At 39.7% G+C, this 19,893-nt stretch overlaps 1 protein-coding gene across 2 annotated transcripts in view; it reads right to left on the bottom strand.

Moving 5' to 3' along the window:
* Positions 1-19,893, bottom strand: part of JADE3 (jade family PHD finger 3) — a 67,613-nt gene that overhangs the window by 16,529 nt on the left and 31,191 nt on the right. For both annotated transcript variants that reach the window (XM_074908053.1, XM_074908061.1), the window contains exons 2-6: positions 17,289-17,348; positions 16,065-16,147; positions 4,670-4,827; positions 2,603-2,793; positions 129-340 (exon numbers count right to left, since the gene is read on the bottom strand). In XM_074908053.1, coding sequence (XP_074764154.1) covers positions 129-340; positions 2,603-2,793; positions 4,670-4,827; positions 16,065-16,147; positions 17,289-17,337 — 693 coding nt within the window. In that variant the 5' untranslated portion in view covers positions 17,338-17,348. The remainder of the gene's footprint in view (positions 1-128; positions 341-2,602; positions 2,794-4,669; positions 4,828-16,064; positions 16,148-17,288; positions 17,349-19,893) is intronic.

The following is a 19,893-nucleotide window of genomic DNA, read 5'->3' on the forward strand; positions in this document are numbered from 1 at the left end:
AAAAATTCAACTTAGCATTATAACACCCTTCATAAACAGAAAATCACAAAGCCCTCCGGTTCAAAATCCAGACTTCCCAAGGTTAACTAAGACCACAGGACAGTGTCAACATTTCTGGATGCACTAACCTGATGGACACAGATATTACACTTGTCACAAAACACCATGTCATTCCCATCTTCACTGTCAGGGGACCGGCACACATCACAGATGACATCTTCATCATATTCAATACCCAATCCTTCTTCAGTCTCAATAGCATGATTCATGTTCTCATGACAGTGCCGTTCCAGCACTTCAATTGTTTTTTCCATTGTGTTTTCATCCAGGGGCCCACATCCTGCAACACAGAATAGGGAAAGGAAATTAAGAGGACAATCAGGTGCCTCTGATCGAGTCCGAGATGCAGGAAGGCAGAAGGACGACTTCTAGCAACTAAAGCAGTAGACAGTGTCTTCTCTCCCATCATGCATACTAAAAATAAAAAACAAAATAAAAATAGAAAACCTTTTTCACTCACTGGCTATTTGTAGCATTATTTTATAAATACAAGTAGAACTACTACTGGAGTAAAAGCTTATGTTGTACATAAGTCACAAGACTTGAAAGAGACATTATAGCACAAAAGACAGCAGTTGCTCCAACTACTAACGGCTCCCATACAACCCTTCCTCCACTCTCATCATTTTAAGAAACACTAATGACATCCAAAATCACACAGGATGTTCTTCTGAAGACTAACTCCCTAGGAAATAAAACTTACCAAGAACACTTTAGATCTTATCATGATACAGAAGTTACCACCACCTGGTACCATCCAGTACACTACTTGAGTGATCAGCATGATGGTTATGGAAAGTGCTTTTATTGTTTTGTTGGGCTTTTAAAAATAAAATCGTAACTAAATATACTGTTGGAAATCTATACTATCTGTTCACTTGAACACTACACATGCTATATACACTCAGCGCTAATCAAACTTTGTGTAAGCAGAACCAATTAAGAAGGATTTGTTATGAGACTGGTCCTCAGCTTGCAGCTTCAGGATGTTCACTGCAGAAGAAACCCTACGATGTTCACAACTACAAGAAATCTCCAAACTGCATCCTCTCAAAATCTTCCGTCAAAAATGATGTTGCTGTCCACAGTCCACTATTTATTCAGACCTTTAAAGCCTGGGTTATTCATGTAACATTAGTATCAGAGGCTAACATTTTCACTGATGGACTCTGCTGGACTATACATAAGAGTATGGCTACTAATTTTAATTCCTTGTTGCAAATGATAAACAGGGAGATAGAAAAGATAAATAACTGCTGATAAAAAGTGCCTTCTGCTATTAAACTGCTCTCTCTGATGCCTGAATATTTTCCTTACTCCCTGTATAAAAAGAATTGCACAATTACTCAGGTGGGGAGGGACCTTCCAAGGGGTCCAGCTCAGTCCCTGGTTCCAAGCAGAATCAACAGTTAATCCAGACAAAGTTGTTGCTCAAGAGTATGTCTAGTCAGGTCTTAAAAGCCTCTATGGATTGAGATCTGCCTCTCAGAAAAGCTAATGGCTTTTGCTAACAGCATCCCCATATGCCTGGGAAGCTTGCCCTTGCTTCTACCTCTTACATACATCCTTCAGCACTGGAGCTCAGGTATGACTGCCCTCCTTCACCAAGCTGGTCTCCTGACACATCTACTTGTTTTCCTGAATGTCTGGATGGATCTTTCTTGTGCTTGGAGGAAACTGTCCTTAAAATCCTGCTAGCTCTCTTCAGCAGTGCTGCTCTTCAGAGCTGCCTCCCAGATCCCACCTACCAGTTAACCAAATAAGTAGAAACCTGCTCTCCTGAAGTCCAGGACTGGGAGGCTACTTCCTTTCCTCATTCTCCTCAGGATCTCAGTCACTATTATTTCACAGTTACTACAGTCAATGCCGTCATCAGTTATCACATCCCTACAGGTTCTTCCTTGTCTGTGAACAGCAAACCCAGGAGATGCCAAGCATCTCCTCCTTTTGCCCACCTGTCCTTCTTAAAGGACCTGAAAACATCTGTGGAAGAATGCCAACCACACAAGCAATTCCACCACAACTCTAATGCCACGATTATTTTCCATAGCTCACTCCCGCTCATTGCCCTCTATACCCACAAATTGGATAGAAAAAAGTTTACTTAGCTGATTTTAAATAGGCTAACGTGTGAAACTTAATTACTCTGTTAAGCAACCCAGCATGCAAGCTCCTCAGAGCTCTGTATTTGTAGCAATATATGTTATGTTCAAGTTTAAGCAGATGTTTCTATTTCTTTTTCTACATAAAATTTTTAACTTTGGAAGTCCCAAAATTAATTCCACCTGGTGTGGGCTCTTTCTCTCCTGTCTTAGTCTGCAGAAGTGACACATGATTTTGGATGTGAAGAAGTTTTTAGGCACAACTGGTAAAACATAAAACATCAACAGATCAATCCATTTTTTTAAGCATTTTTACCTCCTGTTTTTCTTAACATTTCCATTCAATTCTCGTTCAGCGATCTTTAAGAGATCTCACACAGCAGGCAACTCAAACAACAGAAAATAACTGCTTTTAAAATTAGAATGTGTTGTGAAATTACCCATTTCTGTAAGCTCTTCATTTAGCTCCTGAAGCCAAAAGATGTCCATGTCATCCAAGTCATAGCGACACACAGATTCTGCCAGTTCCAAAATGTTGATGTAACCTGGTTCTGTGGGCTCTTGGCTGGAACAGTGGATGTATTTCCTGGGTCGTGTATACAGTACTTCTTTCACCTTTTCTGCTACAACCCTAAAGAAAAAAAAAAAGCTGTAACTCTATTTCCTTAAGATCCATCCTTGAAAGACGTGAAATATTTGCTATAAGGGCAAAGAAACCTTGTTTCACAGATCTTAAACTAGTCAGTAAGCGTAGCCAGGCTAGGGAGACAGGATTGTGTAAATCTAGTTTCTTCACACAAAATGTGCTAAGGTTCTCTACGTATACAGAACTCTTTAAAATGTAAGGCTGTGCATATGATTTTCAGTTTAACAAATGCTACTAGTGCTATGATGCAAGCGGTTTTGAAACCCGCAGAAAGTATTATGCACAAACACCCCTACAATCTTTGTTCTATATTCTCCTTAAATGATAGAAGGAAATCTTGCCAACTGATTTCTTGAAAATACCAGCTTTTTCACAAAAGCTTAATTTATTCTACTGCAGTGTGGTTGGGGGGGGGGGGGGGGGGAAACGCTTGATCTTCATTTGGGATAAACAGTCTACCCTTATTTTGTAAATGACACTTTATCCATGTTGCAAATGTATTATTTTTGTTAAGTAAGAACCATTCTGATGCCAAGCAAAAATGTAAAGTGGAAAAAACAGCTAAAAATCATCTAGGAAGCAAGGGAGAAAAATATTGGTGTTTTCAATCTTTCAATTATTTTAAGAGATAAAACTCAGCGTTTGATTAGTAGACTAGCCTATGGGAATGGAAAGACTGACCTTAGCAAGATAAAGTTAATCTCCCTGAATTCAACACAAGAGGCCCTGCATGTGAAAGGAAGCCAGGGAGATACTGAATGGAACAGTGTCATGCGTGAGCAGCTCCGCATGCTTTCTGGAGCTAAGCCTACCCAGGACAAGGCGAAAAGAAAAACTGTGGGAAATAAGGCAAGAGGAGCAAAGAAGAAGCAGGGAGCAGTCAAGCAGTATCCCACATAATTCTTTCTGGACAATGTGAGTTGTCAATGTTAGTACAAACAATGTTCTTCTGCCATTCTTCCTCCCCCTTCACCTTGCTCATTTTTTCCTCTTGTTCCCTTGTGAGCTTTTGTTTTCTCTGGTCCAGCCAAACCTATAGCTATTTTTTCCTCTAATGTAATATTGCTGGTATGAGATGCAATATATTTATTTTTAATAACTTGGTACTGACAATAACCCTAGTGGAAATTAAATTATGCTGGCATCAGCGCTTTCACTGGACAATTCGTTTATCTTCGTCTCAAAGACCACACTGACAATAACGTTTCTATGTTGAAACACACTGTTTCCACCAGGAAGGGTTGCGGGACTACAGTGTCATGTTTTCCTAGTTTAAGTGTAGTGTGAGAAACAAAAGGTTATTTATCTATATTTTGAAACTGGGATCACCAAACTTCTACAATGTTAAGCAGTTTTTTTGTGGCAAAAGGCAGCAGAAAGGGTTAAAGCTCTAGCAACAATAACCAAAATTAAATTATATGAACAAGTAAGTAACTTTATCAGGTATCAGTAACTACTGTGTGGGTACTGCTCTGTATCATCATGCTTTATGGGAAGCCTTTCAAGTAACGTGTCTAAGATGCAGTTTTACTTTTAATTTATTAAACTCACCATACTCAAATGAGAAAACAGTTTTTAATTCACATCACTGTGTCACTCAGTAAAACAGATCCTCCTCTTAAACTCACAACATAGATACTATAACAGCATACAGAAAGAATCAGATCCGGACTGAAGTGCCACAGAAATGTTTTCCAGATTGGTACTTGTTTGGTTTAAGAACATGCCTGAAGGCTGCTACACTGGAGATTTAATTATAATAACATAGAAAAGCTGACTGCATTTAGACAACCTATTTCTGAGAGACCATCTTCTCTAAGTTGATGTTTGGTGCACATGATCTGCATCTGATGGCCATTACCTGAGAGAAGGCTGTGGGATAGTTTCTGGACTGGCTGGAACTTGAACCCCTTTCTCCCATTCTTGCTTCCATGTGTCCGCAAAGATATAATATTCATCAGGGTTGACATGGTGAGAATCTGGTAGTTTCATGGCACTAATGAGATCCTTGCGGAACACCTGCAAGAAACACCAGGGAAAAGAGTGGCTTGAGAAAGAGTGTTGTGCTAAAGGAAGCAGTAGGTATTTTTCTTCATCTACACTGAAACAATGCACATACCTTGACAATTTTTTTAAACAGTACGAACAAACGAGTGAATATGAAATTACCTAGATTATTAACTCTCGGTGTTATCAGGTACAGTATGACAAGAAGTTTATGCTAACTCAAAACCACGCTGCTGCCCAAAGGCTAAACAGAAGGAAGAAAGCTGTTACAGGAGACCAGGGAAAGGAGGCCTGACTCTGACTTAAGACTCCTCACCATACTACTTTCAACTTATTTTACTTGCCAGTCTGTAGGCTTTACCCCAACTTAGATGCAAGGTAGCATGTCCTTTTCTTTCACTCAGTTTAGCTACTTTAAACTGTCATGTTCATCATGGGCTACAAACAGTTGCCATGGCGAAACTGATGTATAGGGACTTACTGATTTATTAAAACCACTTGAAGTTTTACTGGTCAGGATCTCCAGGATCAAAGATGAACAGCTGCCTTTGCTGAAACACGAGACCTGTGTTGCTCTGTGCCTGAACCCCCGTGATGCAGGCACAGTGACACAATCAAGCCTCAGCATCTTTCAGCGAAGCTATAAAATGAGACACGCCACCATGAAACAAAGTAAACCCATCGGTGACAAACCTCCAGCCACAGCATTCAATTCTTGGCTCAAGAGAATTAAGTTTTTACGAGGATGCAAAAACAATTATCAGTCATCTCAAAGCTTACTTAATGTCAGTATCTGTCAAACACAGGTGCATACAATTTAAATGAAGGGCATATATATCCTTTGTGGGTTTTTTTTTCCTCTGCTGCTACACTGCACCAGTTTAACATTCATAAAAGCAAAACAGTGACTGTGTCTTGGTGTTAGGGAGACATCACAACTAATTAACTGTATTATCATAACGAGAAATCAAATCCTCAAAGGGCAATAAAATGAAACGGAAAATATCCCTGCAATAAGCTGTGGCAGGTTGAACTCTCTTCTTACTAATTCAGTTTTATAGCCAGAAGAGTAATAAAATATCTCAGAGCCAAGTATCTTCGTGTACCCTTTTCAATTTGACAGCACCAGACCGGTTATGCCTACTGTAAAAATTCTCATCTGTTCTTGGAAATCATTAAGTAAACATTATTAAAAAAGGCTCTATGCTAAAAACAGGTAATGAAATAGGCTGCTGATGACCTGGAACTTTGGTGTCGTTACTTCATTATGTCCTACAACAGCATCTCACATGGGCTGCCAGGAGAGCAAGCTGACCGAGGGAACTGAAAACCACAGACTCAAGGCTCTCTTATTTGCTACTGATGTGTTATCTGCTTTGGTTCAGACGAGACTGTTCACTTACCTTCTGTGTAAAACTCCTCTGGTACCTAACAGACCTGTATTCAAATCTCAATGACAAGAGTGAAAGCATTAAGACTGCAAGCATCTATTTTTTCCAAGAAGTACGTGTACACACCAAAAATAAGTGGTATAAATCACTTTACGTTTTAAAAGGCATTTTCAGTTCCTGTGTTACAGGTACAGAACCAGGATTATGAGAAATATTAACATGGCACAATCTCAAAGAACTCCAGAAGGAAAAAAATAACACAATAAATGAGAAGTGCAATGTCTGGTTTAATTATCAGAAAAGATATTCCTCAAAGCTTATCTGAGGTAAGTGCTTTACAAACTACCTTTTAAGCCACTGACAGAATACAGAAGTGCTTCATTTCAAGCCCACTATTTTTTAAACACTAGATGAAAAATGCTATTAAAGGCATCAGTATTCTAACTACATTGCTTAGCAGCAAATTCATCTTCTGATCATCCATTATGTATGTGAACTGTATCATCTCTAATTTTAGAGCACAAATCCCCTGGAGCAGACTTTTTGGTTGGGTTTTTTTGACTGTTGTACAGTACTGACCACACCACAACATTAACTTTTCTGCTTCAGATTTCTAAAATTTACAATAGAGGTACCAAAGGTCAAAGATACAAACATAACTGTTAAAACCTTAAGGAACCCCAAAACTCAACAAAGACTTCCTAAGACTGACCTATTTATGCTAGTGATAACCGTGCAATTGAGTATTTCCTGCAGACACTTGGAATCATTACAATCTCTAGCTCTCATCATTCTTCATTTCTTCACATGTGGCCAAGCAGGGTCTTCCAATAGTAAAATACTCTCAGAGGACAACATATGAGAACACACACTCGATATTTCCTTTGTTGTGGAAGTAAACCAAAACATCCAGGGGACCCCCAAAGAGAGTTTTTCTGCCAAATCAAGTAAATGTCACTTCAGCAGCCATCCTCAAGGCTATGAACTAAGCTAACTCAACAAAAAGCACAGACACACCTTCAGGATTTAGACAGCCAGCTTTTCCTTGTGGTTGTTTCTTTTTGGACAATTATTTGAAATACAATGCAGCTCCTTTACTAACTGTATCCATAAAGCAAAAGCTAGTCCACTCTGCAGCACATACTCTCCTTTTGGCAAGGACCACCTTCACTTCACAGTTAGCCCATGAAGTGCAGTGGTTATCTTTCAGTCACCCAAAAGCAGTTCTACTTCTTACCATACATAAAATGCAACCCTTCAACTTTAGTATCATCTGTAATACCATACATCTTGAGAAGACCAGAAAAATGAGGATGCCAGATCTAGGCTAATAAGGCACTCCCATCCGGACACACAACTCCTCAGTAGGCTCAGTTAGCACTGCGTGTCTTTACCACACTCGAGAAGGGCCTGGCAGAGCTGAGCAACAACCAATCGCAGCTAGTGGACCCAGGTCCATACACACAGGAACGGGAAACTCCCCACTACTGTAAGCATACACAGAACTTACCCCATGACAGTGGGATTTTTAAAAAAAAAAAAAAAAACTTTTTAGCAGCTTAAAGCATGAGAGAAGAGATGAGTTTTAGCTCTGTTCACCATGCAAGACTGCTTGGTCTGAACTTGCCATTTCATTTTGCTGCCAGGAATTTTTCGTTTCAGCTGAAGAGGGTGCAATGCTTTGAGTGAATGACATCAATGAAAAATGTGTTTGCTTATGTACTACTACTACTACTAATGAGCATTTTGTTCAGAAACTCCGATAATTATTTCATGCTTTAGAGCTGGAGCTTAAATCTAGAATAGGAGATCTTGCTCTTTGGTCAAGATTAGCTTTTTGCTCTGCAGTAAAAGTCTGCCTGGGTTTGCAGAGGCAATGAGAACTTCCTAGTTGCCTCTGAAAAGATGTGCTGCTGTTTCTAAAGCCTTTAAAAGCCAAATTCTACAAAAATTCTCAAGAAATAAGGATGCTCTGCTCTCCCACAGCACTAACACACCAAGCAACAACAGTATCATGGAGTATGGTTCATATGTTTTATTTGTTTTTCAGACATCTGAGTCCTATCTGGAAATTATTAGGCTGTTTGGAAATTAATTTCCATTTTGTAATGTGATTTTCCTTGTATATGTTTCAGGAATAGTACCTTCTCGACTGGCGTACTGTTATATGTTTTTGAAAAGCTCACGTTATGAAATTCCACGCTGCATAATTAAATTATAATATAAACTGCGTTTTTGACAAATTTTGGAGGTTTGAAGTTCAGATGTCAAAACAGCAATTTCGACAGATCTACTTCTATGAGTTCAAACTCGGACATAATGCAGCGCTAGCAGCTAGAAACATCAATGAAGTATATGGCCAGGGAAGCGTTAACAAACGGACAGTGCAACTTTGGTTCCAAAAATTTCGACGTGGCGATTTCGACCTTGAAGATCAAGGAGGTCGCAGACGTCCTTCTGCTATGGATGATGATGAATTGAAGGCTCTGGTGGAAGCAGATACACGCACAACTGTTTGAGAACTTGCCGAAGAACTAGGGGTAAGCATATCAACTGTTTCTGAGCATCTGAAGAAGATTGGAAAGTCAAAGAAGCTCGACAAATGGGTGCTGCACGCATTGAATGAGAATCACAGAAATCACCGTTTTGAAGTTGTGTTGTCGGCGCTTCTTTTTTGCAACCAGAACGACCTGTGTCTCGACTGTATTGCGACATGCAACGAGAAATGGATGCTCTACGATAACCAGCGACAATCAGCTCAGTGGTTGGACCGCGATGAAGCTCCGCAGCACTTCCCAAAGCCGAATCTGCACCAAAAGAAGGTCGTGCTGACTGATGGTCTGCTGCTGGTTTAATCCATGGTAACAAGCAGCCACACGTTGCACTTTTGACACTGCAATGGTTGAACGAGCTGGGCCATGAAACTCTGCCTCATCCACCGTACTCACCAGACCTCTCACCCACCAACTATCACTTCTTCAAGCATCTCAACAGCTTCCTGTGCGGGAGACGCTTCAGAAACCAAGGGGAGGCCGAAACTGCCTTCGATGACTTCATCGCCTCCAGAAGTCCAGAATTTTATGCAACTGGAATAAATATGCTTGTTTCTCATTGGTAAAAATGTGTTGATTCTAATGGTTTTTATTTCGATTAATAAATTTTATTCTGAGCTGAGATATGCCGCTTCAAACCTACAGGTTGAATTGGGCAATTAATTTCTGAACAGCCCATATGTTAGAAGGGTACGTCCACGGAAAATTAACTTCTTAGAATCCATTTATAGATGCTTCACTGAAAGCTGTCTATGACTTTAACCCAAACTCCTTCCAGAAGCACTCTATGAAAATTCAACATATACTCTTCCTCACAGGACTCTCCTGTGCATTCCGTGAATAAATCAAGCCTGTAAAACAATGAACACTATTTTGTGAGAAGTATCCTTATCCACTACAGATATCAGGGAGGATACATGTAATACTATAGGGAATTACAGTAAAATATTAGCATCATAGAGAGTGGATCTTGACAATACAACAGCCTTCTAACAAACGCCATCTTCGCTGCACAACTTAAAACATCAGATCTGCACAGACTGTCAGGTGCCTTTTGTTCATGACCTTTGCAAACCTAAAACTACATTTTAAAAAAAAATTCAAACACCTTTTCCAATATCCCTCTGCAAGCTAATACTGAAGCTAACTGATGCCATTGCTCATTCACCCTGTACTGCCCAAACGCACGTGCAAGAGAAAACAAATGGATTGTGTCATCTCTTAAAAATGGAAAGAAAAGCGGTATTTCTTATTGTGACGCACTCTGAGCTTTCGGATACTTTGACCACCTGCTTACAAACCCCAATCAGGGTAAGTTGCTTGTCACAGGCACCTAGGCCATGACTGGGAACCAAACCTCAAAGGTTTAAGTAAATTATGGGTTAATTGATCTGTTGTTACTATCAAAGCAGGATTTCTGCTGGACTGCATCTAATTGCTTCAGTCCTATGGCCTTCCGGGCCCATGAGTAAGCAACACATTTTTGTTCCTAGTGCCCACCCTTAGAGAGTTGGAAGACCCACTGCTCCAGAAACACAGAGCAATGACTTTAAAAAGGCAGGAGGGAACTACTATGTCCCATCCTGTTGCACCCTGCAAGAGTATATTCTCAGAAAACAGTTTGGATCAAGGGCCAATATCCTCTCTAACCAACACTGAAACAGCTAGTATTTTCTGGTCTCCTTCACAACCTCTCTAAGGCCAACTTGGAAATTCCAGGTGCCAAACACTCAAACTACAGTGAGCGCTTCCTGTAAAGTGTAAAGTAAATTAACACTAAAGTTTTTCATCATGTTTGGGGTCAGATCATCTTTTTTAATTCACCTTTGAAAGGACCTAGTATCTTTTTTATTCCCATAAGCATTAAAGCTCACTCCGCTATTGTAGCTCTCAAGTAGAACACCCTCAGCCAAATTTAAACACACTTGTAAAGCAGCAGTTTACACCTAAAATCACGTCGTAAATAATGCAACAAAACCCAAGTTGTAATATGACCTATTACTAGTGTAATATAGCCACATGGTATCTGAGCATAGATGTTTCACAAAATGTGTAAAAGGCTGTCCACTTAAAGAGGATGAAGCTCTAAGAACAGAATTTGATGGGCTCATCCTGGAGAGGTAAAATTTTTCTTGTTAATAAGTTACGATCTGGGTATGAAGTTTCTGAATTAAGGCACCTCATTATAGAGGAGTCCAGAGACTCAAGACAGAGTGGGGGTTTTTCTGTTTGATTTGGGGTTTTTTTAGTACTAAAGTAAATAAAAGGCAACATAATGTTAAAATGGAAAACCAGCTACAGTTCCAGACATGTATACTGACTGGACTGAAAATCTTAAGATGTTAAAACAGCTGGGACAGATAGGAATAAGTGTAGCATTACATCTGTAGCCCTCAAGCATCCACACAATTTGGACATGCACACCAGTAAATCCTAATGTTTGAAGCCCTAGTCCCTAAAATTATTTTTATGGATTATCCAGGACTCAAGCAAATGAAATACTGTACTTTGCTTTTAAGTAGCCATGAATCTTCCAAGCCTCCTTTACAAGCATGTATAGGAAAAGCCAGGAAATCAGATACTAAATCAACTCTATCTAACATCATGTCTCTGACAGTTATCTCATGAGCCAGAAGAATGTGCAAGAACACGTCAAATTTCCTTCTGGTTGCTAACCAGACATAAGATTTGGATTTTGGGATTAATCCTAACAATCAGTTTTAAAAGTGGTATTAATTTATACAGATATTTAGAAAAATCTGTACTCGTTATCATCTATCCAATTCCTTTTTTAATCTTGTTTAATTCTCAGTCTCAACAACTTCCTGCAGCAGATGAGCTTCACAGTCTAATTACATGACACATGGAAAGGATATCCTTTTAATTGCTACAGATTTCCTAACTTTTGGCCTCATTCATCCCCCTCCTGCCCTGCCTTTCCTCCCCAACCCTGCCATCACAAGAACAGGCAGGACTGAAGCTCTAGCTCTGCTGCCTTCAGACCATTCATACTTTACCGTTATGCCTACTCATTCACTTTGAAAGGTAAAATAGCTCAGCCTGTTCACAAGCAAGCTTTTCCATGCCCTTATGCATTCAGGTCACCTCTTGCTAAACTGTTCAAATAGCCTGAGATGGTATCTCAAAGCAAAAAATGATCAAAAAATAACCAATAAGGTTGAACCTCTGACTTACGTAAAAGTATTGTAACTTTATTTTTTTTAACCAACTAACCCAAGCAGGCTAAAAAAACAGCTCAATGAAATGTGTAAGGCATATTTGCCAGAGGTCCTGAGAAGCCTGTACAGATGTCCAAGTTAATTCAGAGTTTTCTAAAGTAAGTGTGCCCATAAAGGTAACAGTCTCCTATTCTATTATGCATAGTACATGCAAAGCAATACAATTTAACCACACTACCCATTCATTCACAAAACAAAACCAACCACTTTCAAACTGCAAAAAAGAATCCATTTTCTGCCAAGAGTCTAGTTTTACAGAGTGCTCCTCAGGATCAAGACCTACAATTTATGTGACAGTTAAATGCCACTAAAAAAAGTTTCACATACCCAAATAATGAAAGCAGACCATTTACTTGTAGAAGACAAGCTACATTTCACATGATAACACAGCTGTCACTGTCAGCATTAAGGAATTAAAAATTACTATTCCAGTGAGATTTAAAAGCCTATTTGCAAAGAGAGGTAAAATACTGACATCTTATACGGGAAGGGTTAAAAAAAGCACAATACTAACTTACTTAACTCCTTTAGAGTTTCAAGAGGAAGAGAGGACTGAAAAAAAGTTAAATATATAAGCCTGAGTGCCATAGAGATCTTAGGCTCTCTTGTGACCCTGCTAGTCTAAGGGAAAAGAAACTGTCAGTCATTCACAACAGTCCAGCTAATAGGTTTTCCCTGCAAAAATTACTCCAACTACTCTCCCAGCATTTTCTGCTACAGCTTCTGCAGAGACAGGAAACTGCAAAAGTACAGGCTTCATGCTGAGCCAGACATCCAAATGCCTCCCTACCCTGCTACTCCCACACAGCCTACTGCTTAGGCCTGTGAGTCCCTCCTGTCTACGTTTAAACCCATGAGGGGCAGCAGCACAAATGGCATGTGGCCAACATCATTATGAAGGTCTGAAAAACTGTTATACTGCTGGTGTGCCTGTAACACAATTTATTTATTCCACGTAAATGTTAAAGCTAATAAGAGAGCAGAATTTTTAAGGCACCATTTCAGTAGTTTGTGATAGATTGTAATCCAGCAGAGGAGCACCAAGGAAGAGCCATGGTCTTGCTTTTGAAATTATGTAGATAAACACCATGGTCTAAAGAAGCATCGTTACAACCTCGCCTTGTTCTTACCTTCTTCTCCAAGGAGGTGAACAGGGTAAGAGGACCCCAGGTCTGACCCAATAACATCCCTTCTGCATCAATATAAACCCCTGGGGTAAGTCAGGCTCTGGGAATGGACTTTGGCATTAGCACTCTAACACTGCACCCCTTTGCCCCACAGTAACAACAGACAACCTCGCTCCACTGAGGCCAACCCTGCACCCACCTCGATTCTGAAGCGCCTGGGAGGCAATTCAAGGCAGAGCAGTCCTCAACTGCAGCCACTCACAATTTTTATAGGCGACCAGAGAGCACCATGGCACATACAGACAAGTCCTGTGAAGCAACTGACAGATACACTAACTTGCTTGTTGGTCACAGCACCAAAACAGAGCTTTTATTTGGAGAGAGAACCTAGGTACTTGGGTTGGGCTGGAGGCAGTTGAGGAAGTGGAAAAAAGCCTATGCATTCACATGCTATTTAACTGAGAAAGCCAGGCTTACTGGCATGAAAGAAAAATTAATGTATGAAGACCACAAGCAAAAATATTCCCAAACAGCTATTTATAGCTTTGACCTTTAGCATTTTCTGCATCACTAAGTCAAGAAACAGCGTGCTGCCTGGCAAGCAGAGGTGAATGAAAGAAGAGCAATGCCAACTTGTGAAAGAGAGCCCTTGCTAAAGGGATGCTGTCAGTCTGAAATTTTAAATTTCTAAGTGATATTAGACAACTATTACTAAAAAAAACTTGTGCAATTACAACATGATTTTTGGAAGGGTGTGTGGTGCGGTCTCTTTTCAGTCTTTGCTTTACACCCTCGTCACCAGTTGGTGCATAAATAATCAATTTCAATGCTCTGCTGACAACAGCATTTCATGTAATACACTCTCCAGCATATGCTTTCCAAGGGGTTGGAAGCAGTGCTTGCCTTGCTTCTAGCAGAAGGAAAGGAAAAACTGGAAGGATAGCCAAGAGTCTTATGTACAAGCAGTAGAGGTTGTTATTATCACCTTCCCTTCCCTTTCCCAGAGGGTTTTAACTTTTTTTCAGGGTTCTTTTAAATATTGTACTTGGGGACACTCCTCCAGAAGAAGACCTATTCTAAGGTCTGAGATTTCTTTCTTTCCTTTCTTTTTGTTGTCTTTTTTTTTTTTATCCCCCTGGGAGGGAGATCTGAAATGAAAAGATGATAAAAAGATGCCAGGGAGCATGATGTTATGAAATACAGTTTTTTAATTCCAAGTGTATATTATAGATTTTGTTCTTCAAAGTTTCATATTTTCAAGCATTAAAGCCCTCAAGATTTTTTCTTGAAACAGGTAGACAGCAGCAAAGCAGATCTCAAGAGGAGGAACTGAAAACACTGATCATTTTAATTTCTAGAAGTTACATAAATAGCACACTTGTGGTCCATGCATATAGCATACATTTTCGTAACTATAATGTATATACTCACATAAAGACAGCATGAAACAAAAGCAAAGATAACTGTAATAGGACAATCCCTAAGAAAAGATACAAGAAAGCTGGAAGGCTGGACAGAAGGAAGTAATTGGTAAGAGACTGGTACTGACGTGCGTTTGAAACAGCAACAAGTCTGGCAGCTTATGTGTTTCAGTTTCCATTTGTCCAGCTTGGCAAGTAACAAAGCTACTGCCTAGGCAAACATGAGCAACACTTAGAAGACCTCCGTAGCCACAACCTATTTTAAGATTACAATTCTTACAGAACCATAATCCTCAGACCAACATTTTAAAGGTAAAAAGTGTAGTAGGCTTTTCTTAACCTTTTTGTGGCTGTAAATAAAACACTGTAGGTAGTTGTGGCCCATTTTGCTTTTACTGAAACATTCATGCAAGATTATCTTTTAGAAATTAATCAGTGAGTCTTCTTCAAGTAACTTCTGATAAAAATGAAGCTTCCAAAGGAAGGACAAGTTCTGAAACATTTACTTTGTTCTTACCAAACCAAACTCATCTAGTTAGCAGCATTTAGAAAAGAAGCAAGTATGTTTGCTGAATAGCTTTTGCTGTATGAGCGCAATCTATGTAATTCACACAACCTATCACAGTAGTATCTAAGCAGGTAAAAAGTTGATGGTATAGTACACAAAATTGCTTCTGGGACATAACACTCAGCTTTAAATTCTAGAGAAGCAAAGTATGTTCTGTAAGTCACCTCAGGCATCAACAGTCATACTAGCATGTTGAAGGACTCATTCAGAGAGAACGTGTTGGCAAGTAAGGGGGATTAGCTACAAGAAAAGTTTTGCACATTTACAGTTATTACGTGACTTCAGCCCTTAAGAAAGCAAGAATCAGATCTGGAGAAGGCAGCCAACAAATCCTCCCCAAAAAGGGCCATCAGTGGAATGGCTGATAGGATGGATTTGAGCACTGGATTGTGCATAAATGCCAATTTATTCAATTAGGGAATAATACAGATACAGTGACAGTAGTGACAGGTGTAGAGGTCCTAACAAGGGGGGCTGGCGGAGTAAAAAAGCTTTATTGAAGGTAAAAAGCCAGGAGTGAGAAAGTGGCAGAAGATGAGTAAGCACTGCTCATACGTACCCTGCCCACTTCAGCATCCCACTGTTTTATCCTAAAGCAGAAAGAAAGAAAGAAAGAATCCTTCCCATACATACATATGAACCACTTCCTTCTGTGGCATGCTCTCAAATCATAAGACCATCCCAGCTTTTTCAATTTCAAAATGAGACTAAATTTCAGGGGAAGAAAGAACTGTATGTTAGCCCGCAAATGCCATAAGTCATTTTGGGAGATCAAACACCAGAGCTCCCATAATTCTTGTGCAGTGGGGGAAACACAATTTCACAGAAAATTTGACAGGTGACAAAAGGACCCACTGGCACTAGTTCAAAGTTCACGGTTTCAAAGCTTAGAAACATGAAAACTACATGACAAAAAACTACTAGCGACCAATCTTTAACCCTGGTTCTTACCTCAGCAGGTTTCTTTTGTTCATTTGCTGGTGTTTTTGACTTGCTCCTGTATTTAGAACAAGAAGAAAAGGAAGTGGAAGGACCTGTTTAAAAAAAAAAAAAAAAAAGAGGGACCATTAACCATTATAGCTCATTTCAATTAATTTGATTTTTCTGTAGAACACAAGGCACTCCAATCTCTTGAATTATCATAATTTTCTGACAAGACGTGGGCAAAAAACTCTTAAGCAGTCTGTAGGCTTGATTACTGCCCCTCCTGTTCCACTCATTCTTTGTAAAACCGCAGTACGTTGAGCTTATGGGTACATTCTGCTCTGCCCAGTACAAGTGTGAGTAAACAAACAAGCAGGCAGACCACTTGCCTTCATTTTCTTTCTAACAAAGCGGAAGGAGGAACAAAACTGAGGACAGAGTTTGCAAGTGCTAAAAAAAACAAACACAAAACCAACAATACTAAAGCCTGCTGATGAGAGAGGCAAACAACCATGGTGTGATGTCTAGGCATTTCTGGGCAAAATGTTATTTCAGTACAGGATACATTGATGACTTGCAACAAATACGACAATGAATCATCATTACGTATAGAGGTATTAGATAGGTAGAGGTTTATAAGAAACAAACAAGACCCTGCTATACAGAAGGTTTTTTTCTAGATAAAATGGGAAGATGCAACCTCAGGCAGATGTGTGCCAAGGAACATTTAAAAGATAACTTTACTAAATCGTGTAACAGACCAAAGCGGAATAGATCAAGAACCAGTATAAGATAACACAACAATCAATATACTGGTTATAACTCTATCTTATCTATAGCTCCAACACACCAATGCTCAAACAGCTTGACACCCCCAGTAATTTTAAAGTTGAGGCTCTACACAAGAGACAACAGGACTACTTTAAAAAAAGTAATTACAAAATAAGACTCTTGACATGAAAATTTATCTTGAATTACGTATTTATTTTTCCCAACTCTGAAAGGGAAAGACATACATGTTTTTCTTCAAATTGTAAGCTGACTCAAAACTCCCCCCAAGTTTACAGGATCCTTCACTTCATTTTCCTCCTGTAACAGGATTCAGAACACTAAAGACCACAGAACACAAAAAGAAATCAAGTAAGAAACATTTTTTTTTAATTATAAAAGGTGAAACGGTTTGACCTCAAACCACAGAAGGAAACCACAAGGGGGTGATAGACCAAAGAAAAACTGGTAGGTATTACTTACTCTCATTGTCTGAACTGTCACTGGTGCTTAGATGCCTGTGGCGTTTCATCCTGACGCATCCTAAAGAGAAAAAAAAAGTTGATGGCAACCATTCTACCAGAAAATCACCGGCTGCTGGCTGATGCCAAGCTCTGCGTACTAAAGGCAAAGCTCCTCTGAAGCGCTTTCAGGCACATAAATAATCCTGGTTCAGCCACTACATTTTATTTCTGCAAGCAACTGTTAGATCACAGTAGTATTTGTGAAACTAAGCACCCTCAAAACCAGCATGCCTCTGCTGGGCAGAGCTTGCTTTAAATTTTGCAGAAGGGAGTGCAACCCGCCAGCTGATCCCCGGCAGGGCATGAGCGGTGCTCTGCTCTCGGAGGAGACTCAATGTCCCATCTGTTCAGCCAGAGGAAGAGTTGCCATGGTGGCAGTTGCTAGCTGAGAGACGGGTGGAGGCCAGGAAATAAGGTGGATGCACAGCAAGGCAAGGATTTAGAAACATAACTCACCTTAAAAAATAAAGAGAAACCCAAAGGCATCCATGCAACACAAAAGGCAAATTTTAAATAGATACAAACACAGAAAATGGTGACAGATTTAAATCATCTGATCACTGCTTAGTTAACAAGAAATGTGGCTTTCAAAAGTTTGAGAAGTGATCAAGGGTATCAGTGAGAAATGCTTCCTTGGCGCTGCACCAATTCAATTAAAAAAAAGGTACTGAGCTTTCTGAAATTGATTTTTGAACCTGTGATGTATACAGAGAATGGTGAGGAAGAAAAAGAAGAAAATTCTGCACCGCTACTTAATAAAAGAAAGATCAAAACTGTGATCAACTAAATACTCTTAAACAAGTGCCAACAGAAATCCATAGACATTCTTGTAAGTCCTACTATTCTATAATATTCAATATTACATTTGCTAAATAAGAACCAATAACAATTTACAATTAATAATAGTAGAAACAAAAATCACACCCCCATCTTTTTAATGAATTGAATGAGCAAATCATTAGAAAAAAAGTAAAAAATGATTCTGCAAGAATCTGCAACTTTTTTTTTTTCAAGCAGAATACAGGCACAGCAGGTTACACACTGAAGTATCCTATCCTAGACAGATCAACCTGAAGTGCCTGAAGTATCAGAAGTGCCAGTCTTGCTGCACCTGAAACTTAAGCAGCTTCATTTCTTAAACAAAACAAAACCATGTGTTGTTAAAAAAAAAACAACACAGCTAAACAGTGCATTTGATAAACCCTCCACATTAGTTACTGTACAATGGGTCTTGAGATTTCCAAAGATCATGGGATAAACAAGATTTCCAGATAAGAGAAGCCTATCCAAAGGCTTTGAAGAGATCGCAATCAAATTGTTAGCAGTACAATTGTTTAATTGAGTGGGAATTTTCAGCAGCCTTTTATATCTAAGAGAGTGAATTTACTGAATCTAAATGCAATGATCACTCAAAGTTTAAAACAATCCCTCTGACCTATCTGTTATAAAAAGACACTGCCCACACTCCTCGAAGTTGATAAAGGAAACAATGTGTGCAGTTTTCAAGCAGGTAGATATAGAACTTAAGTCAGTTCTTTAACCCAGGAGGAAGAGACAGACACAGTGGTCAACAGGACAGGACATCAAAAGGTGTAATTTGTATCACTTTAAGCAAGCGATAAACTCCCATTACATAGCAATTAATTCACCTTCTCTCATAGCTCAAGCAACTTGGGGCAGCCATGCTGTATACAAAGACCAGTATCCTCTAGAACAGCTAAACCAAAAACAAAACATCCAAAACACCACAAGGACTTCACTTCCAGCCAGCAATGTGAAGTGGCTTGTGCAGGCACCAATCAGATGAAGAAACTTCCATGAATCTCTTGGGCAAAAGCTCTTGACAGGTAGAAGGCACCTGAGCCAGAAGGGCTTGTTCTTTGTGCATGTTTTGGGGGCACTAGACTTTAAGTTAACTGCTGGGTAAGGGGAGGACAAGACGACTACTTTCATCTTGCCAATTCGTGTAGTTTAAAGGCATGGATTTCAATCAAGAGCAAATAAGATGGTATTGCCTCTTTGAGAGCTTGTACCTCAGCAGTCAAACCCAGCCCCCCGGAGCATACCACCCTCCCTAGAAAGGAGCAGGTTTGCCTGCAGCAACACCTTCTCTGCTGGCAGTCTTCAGTTTCAAACAGTCCTGGCTTACAGACCATCAGCACATTACAAGACCTTGGGAGACAATGAAAAGAGGCATCTAGGTGTGCCGAGCAATATTCCTGGCTTCCATTTCTTAGCAAGAAGTGCAAGTCCTCACTGCTTGCTTGTTTTTATGTTCAGATGAATTTTTGAGCAGTTGTTAAAAGGTGCTGAAAGCTTATGGCAGGCGATTCTCATCTCTTAGGTCTATATAAACATGCAGCAATAAAACCTTTTCACTCGGTACTAGACAGGCATCTACAGAGCACAACATGAGCATTCAATTAAAGTAGGGTCAAACACGAGGTTGAGAGATACAACTGCAGGAGGGAACACCCAGGAAGCCTGGACTTCTGCCTGGGGAACTGGGAAAGCAAAGAGGAGATGGCTACTTCAAAGACTGCTTACACAGAAATGGCAAGTGT

Source organism: Athene noctua, chromosome 1, assembly GCF_965140245.1.
Source record: "Athene noctua chromosome 1, bAthNoc1.hap1.1, whole genome shotgun sequence".
Taxonomy (NCBI): Eukaryota; Metazoa; Chordata; class Aves; order Strigiformes; family Strigidae; genus Athene; species Athene noctua.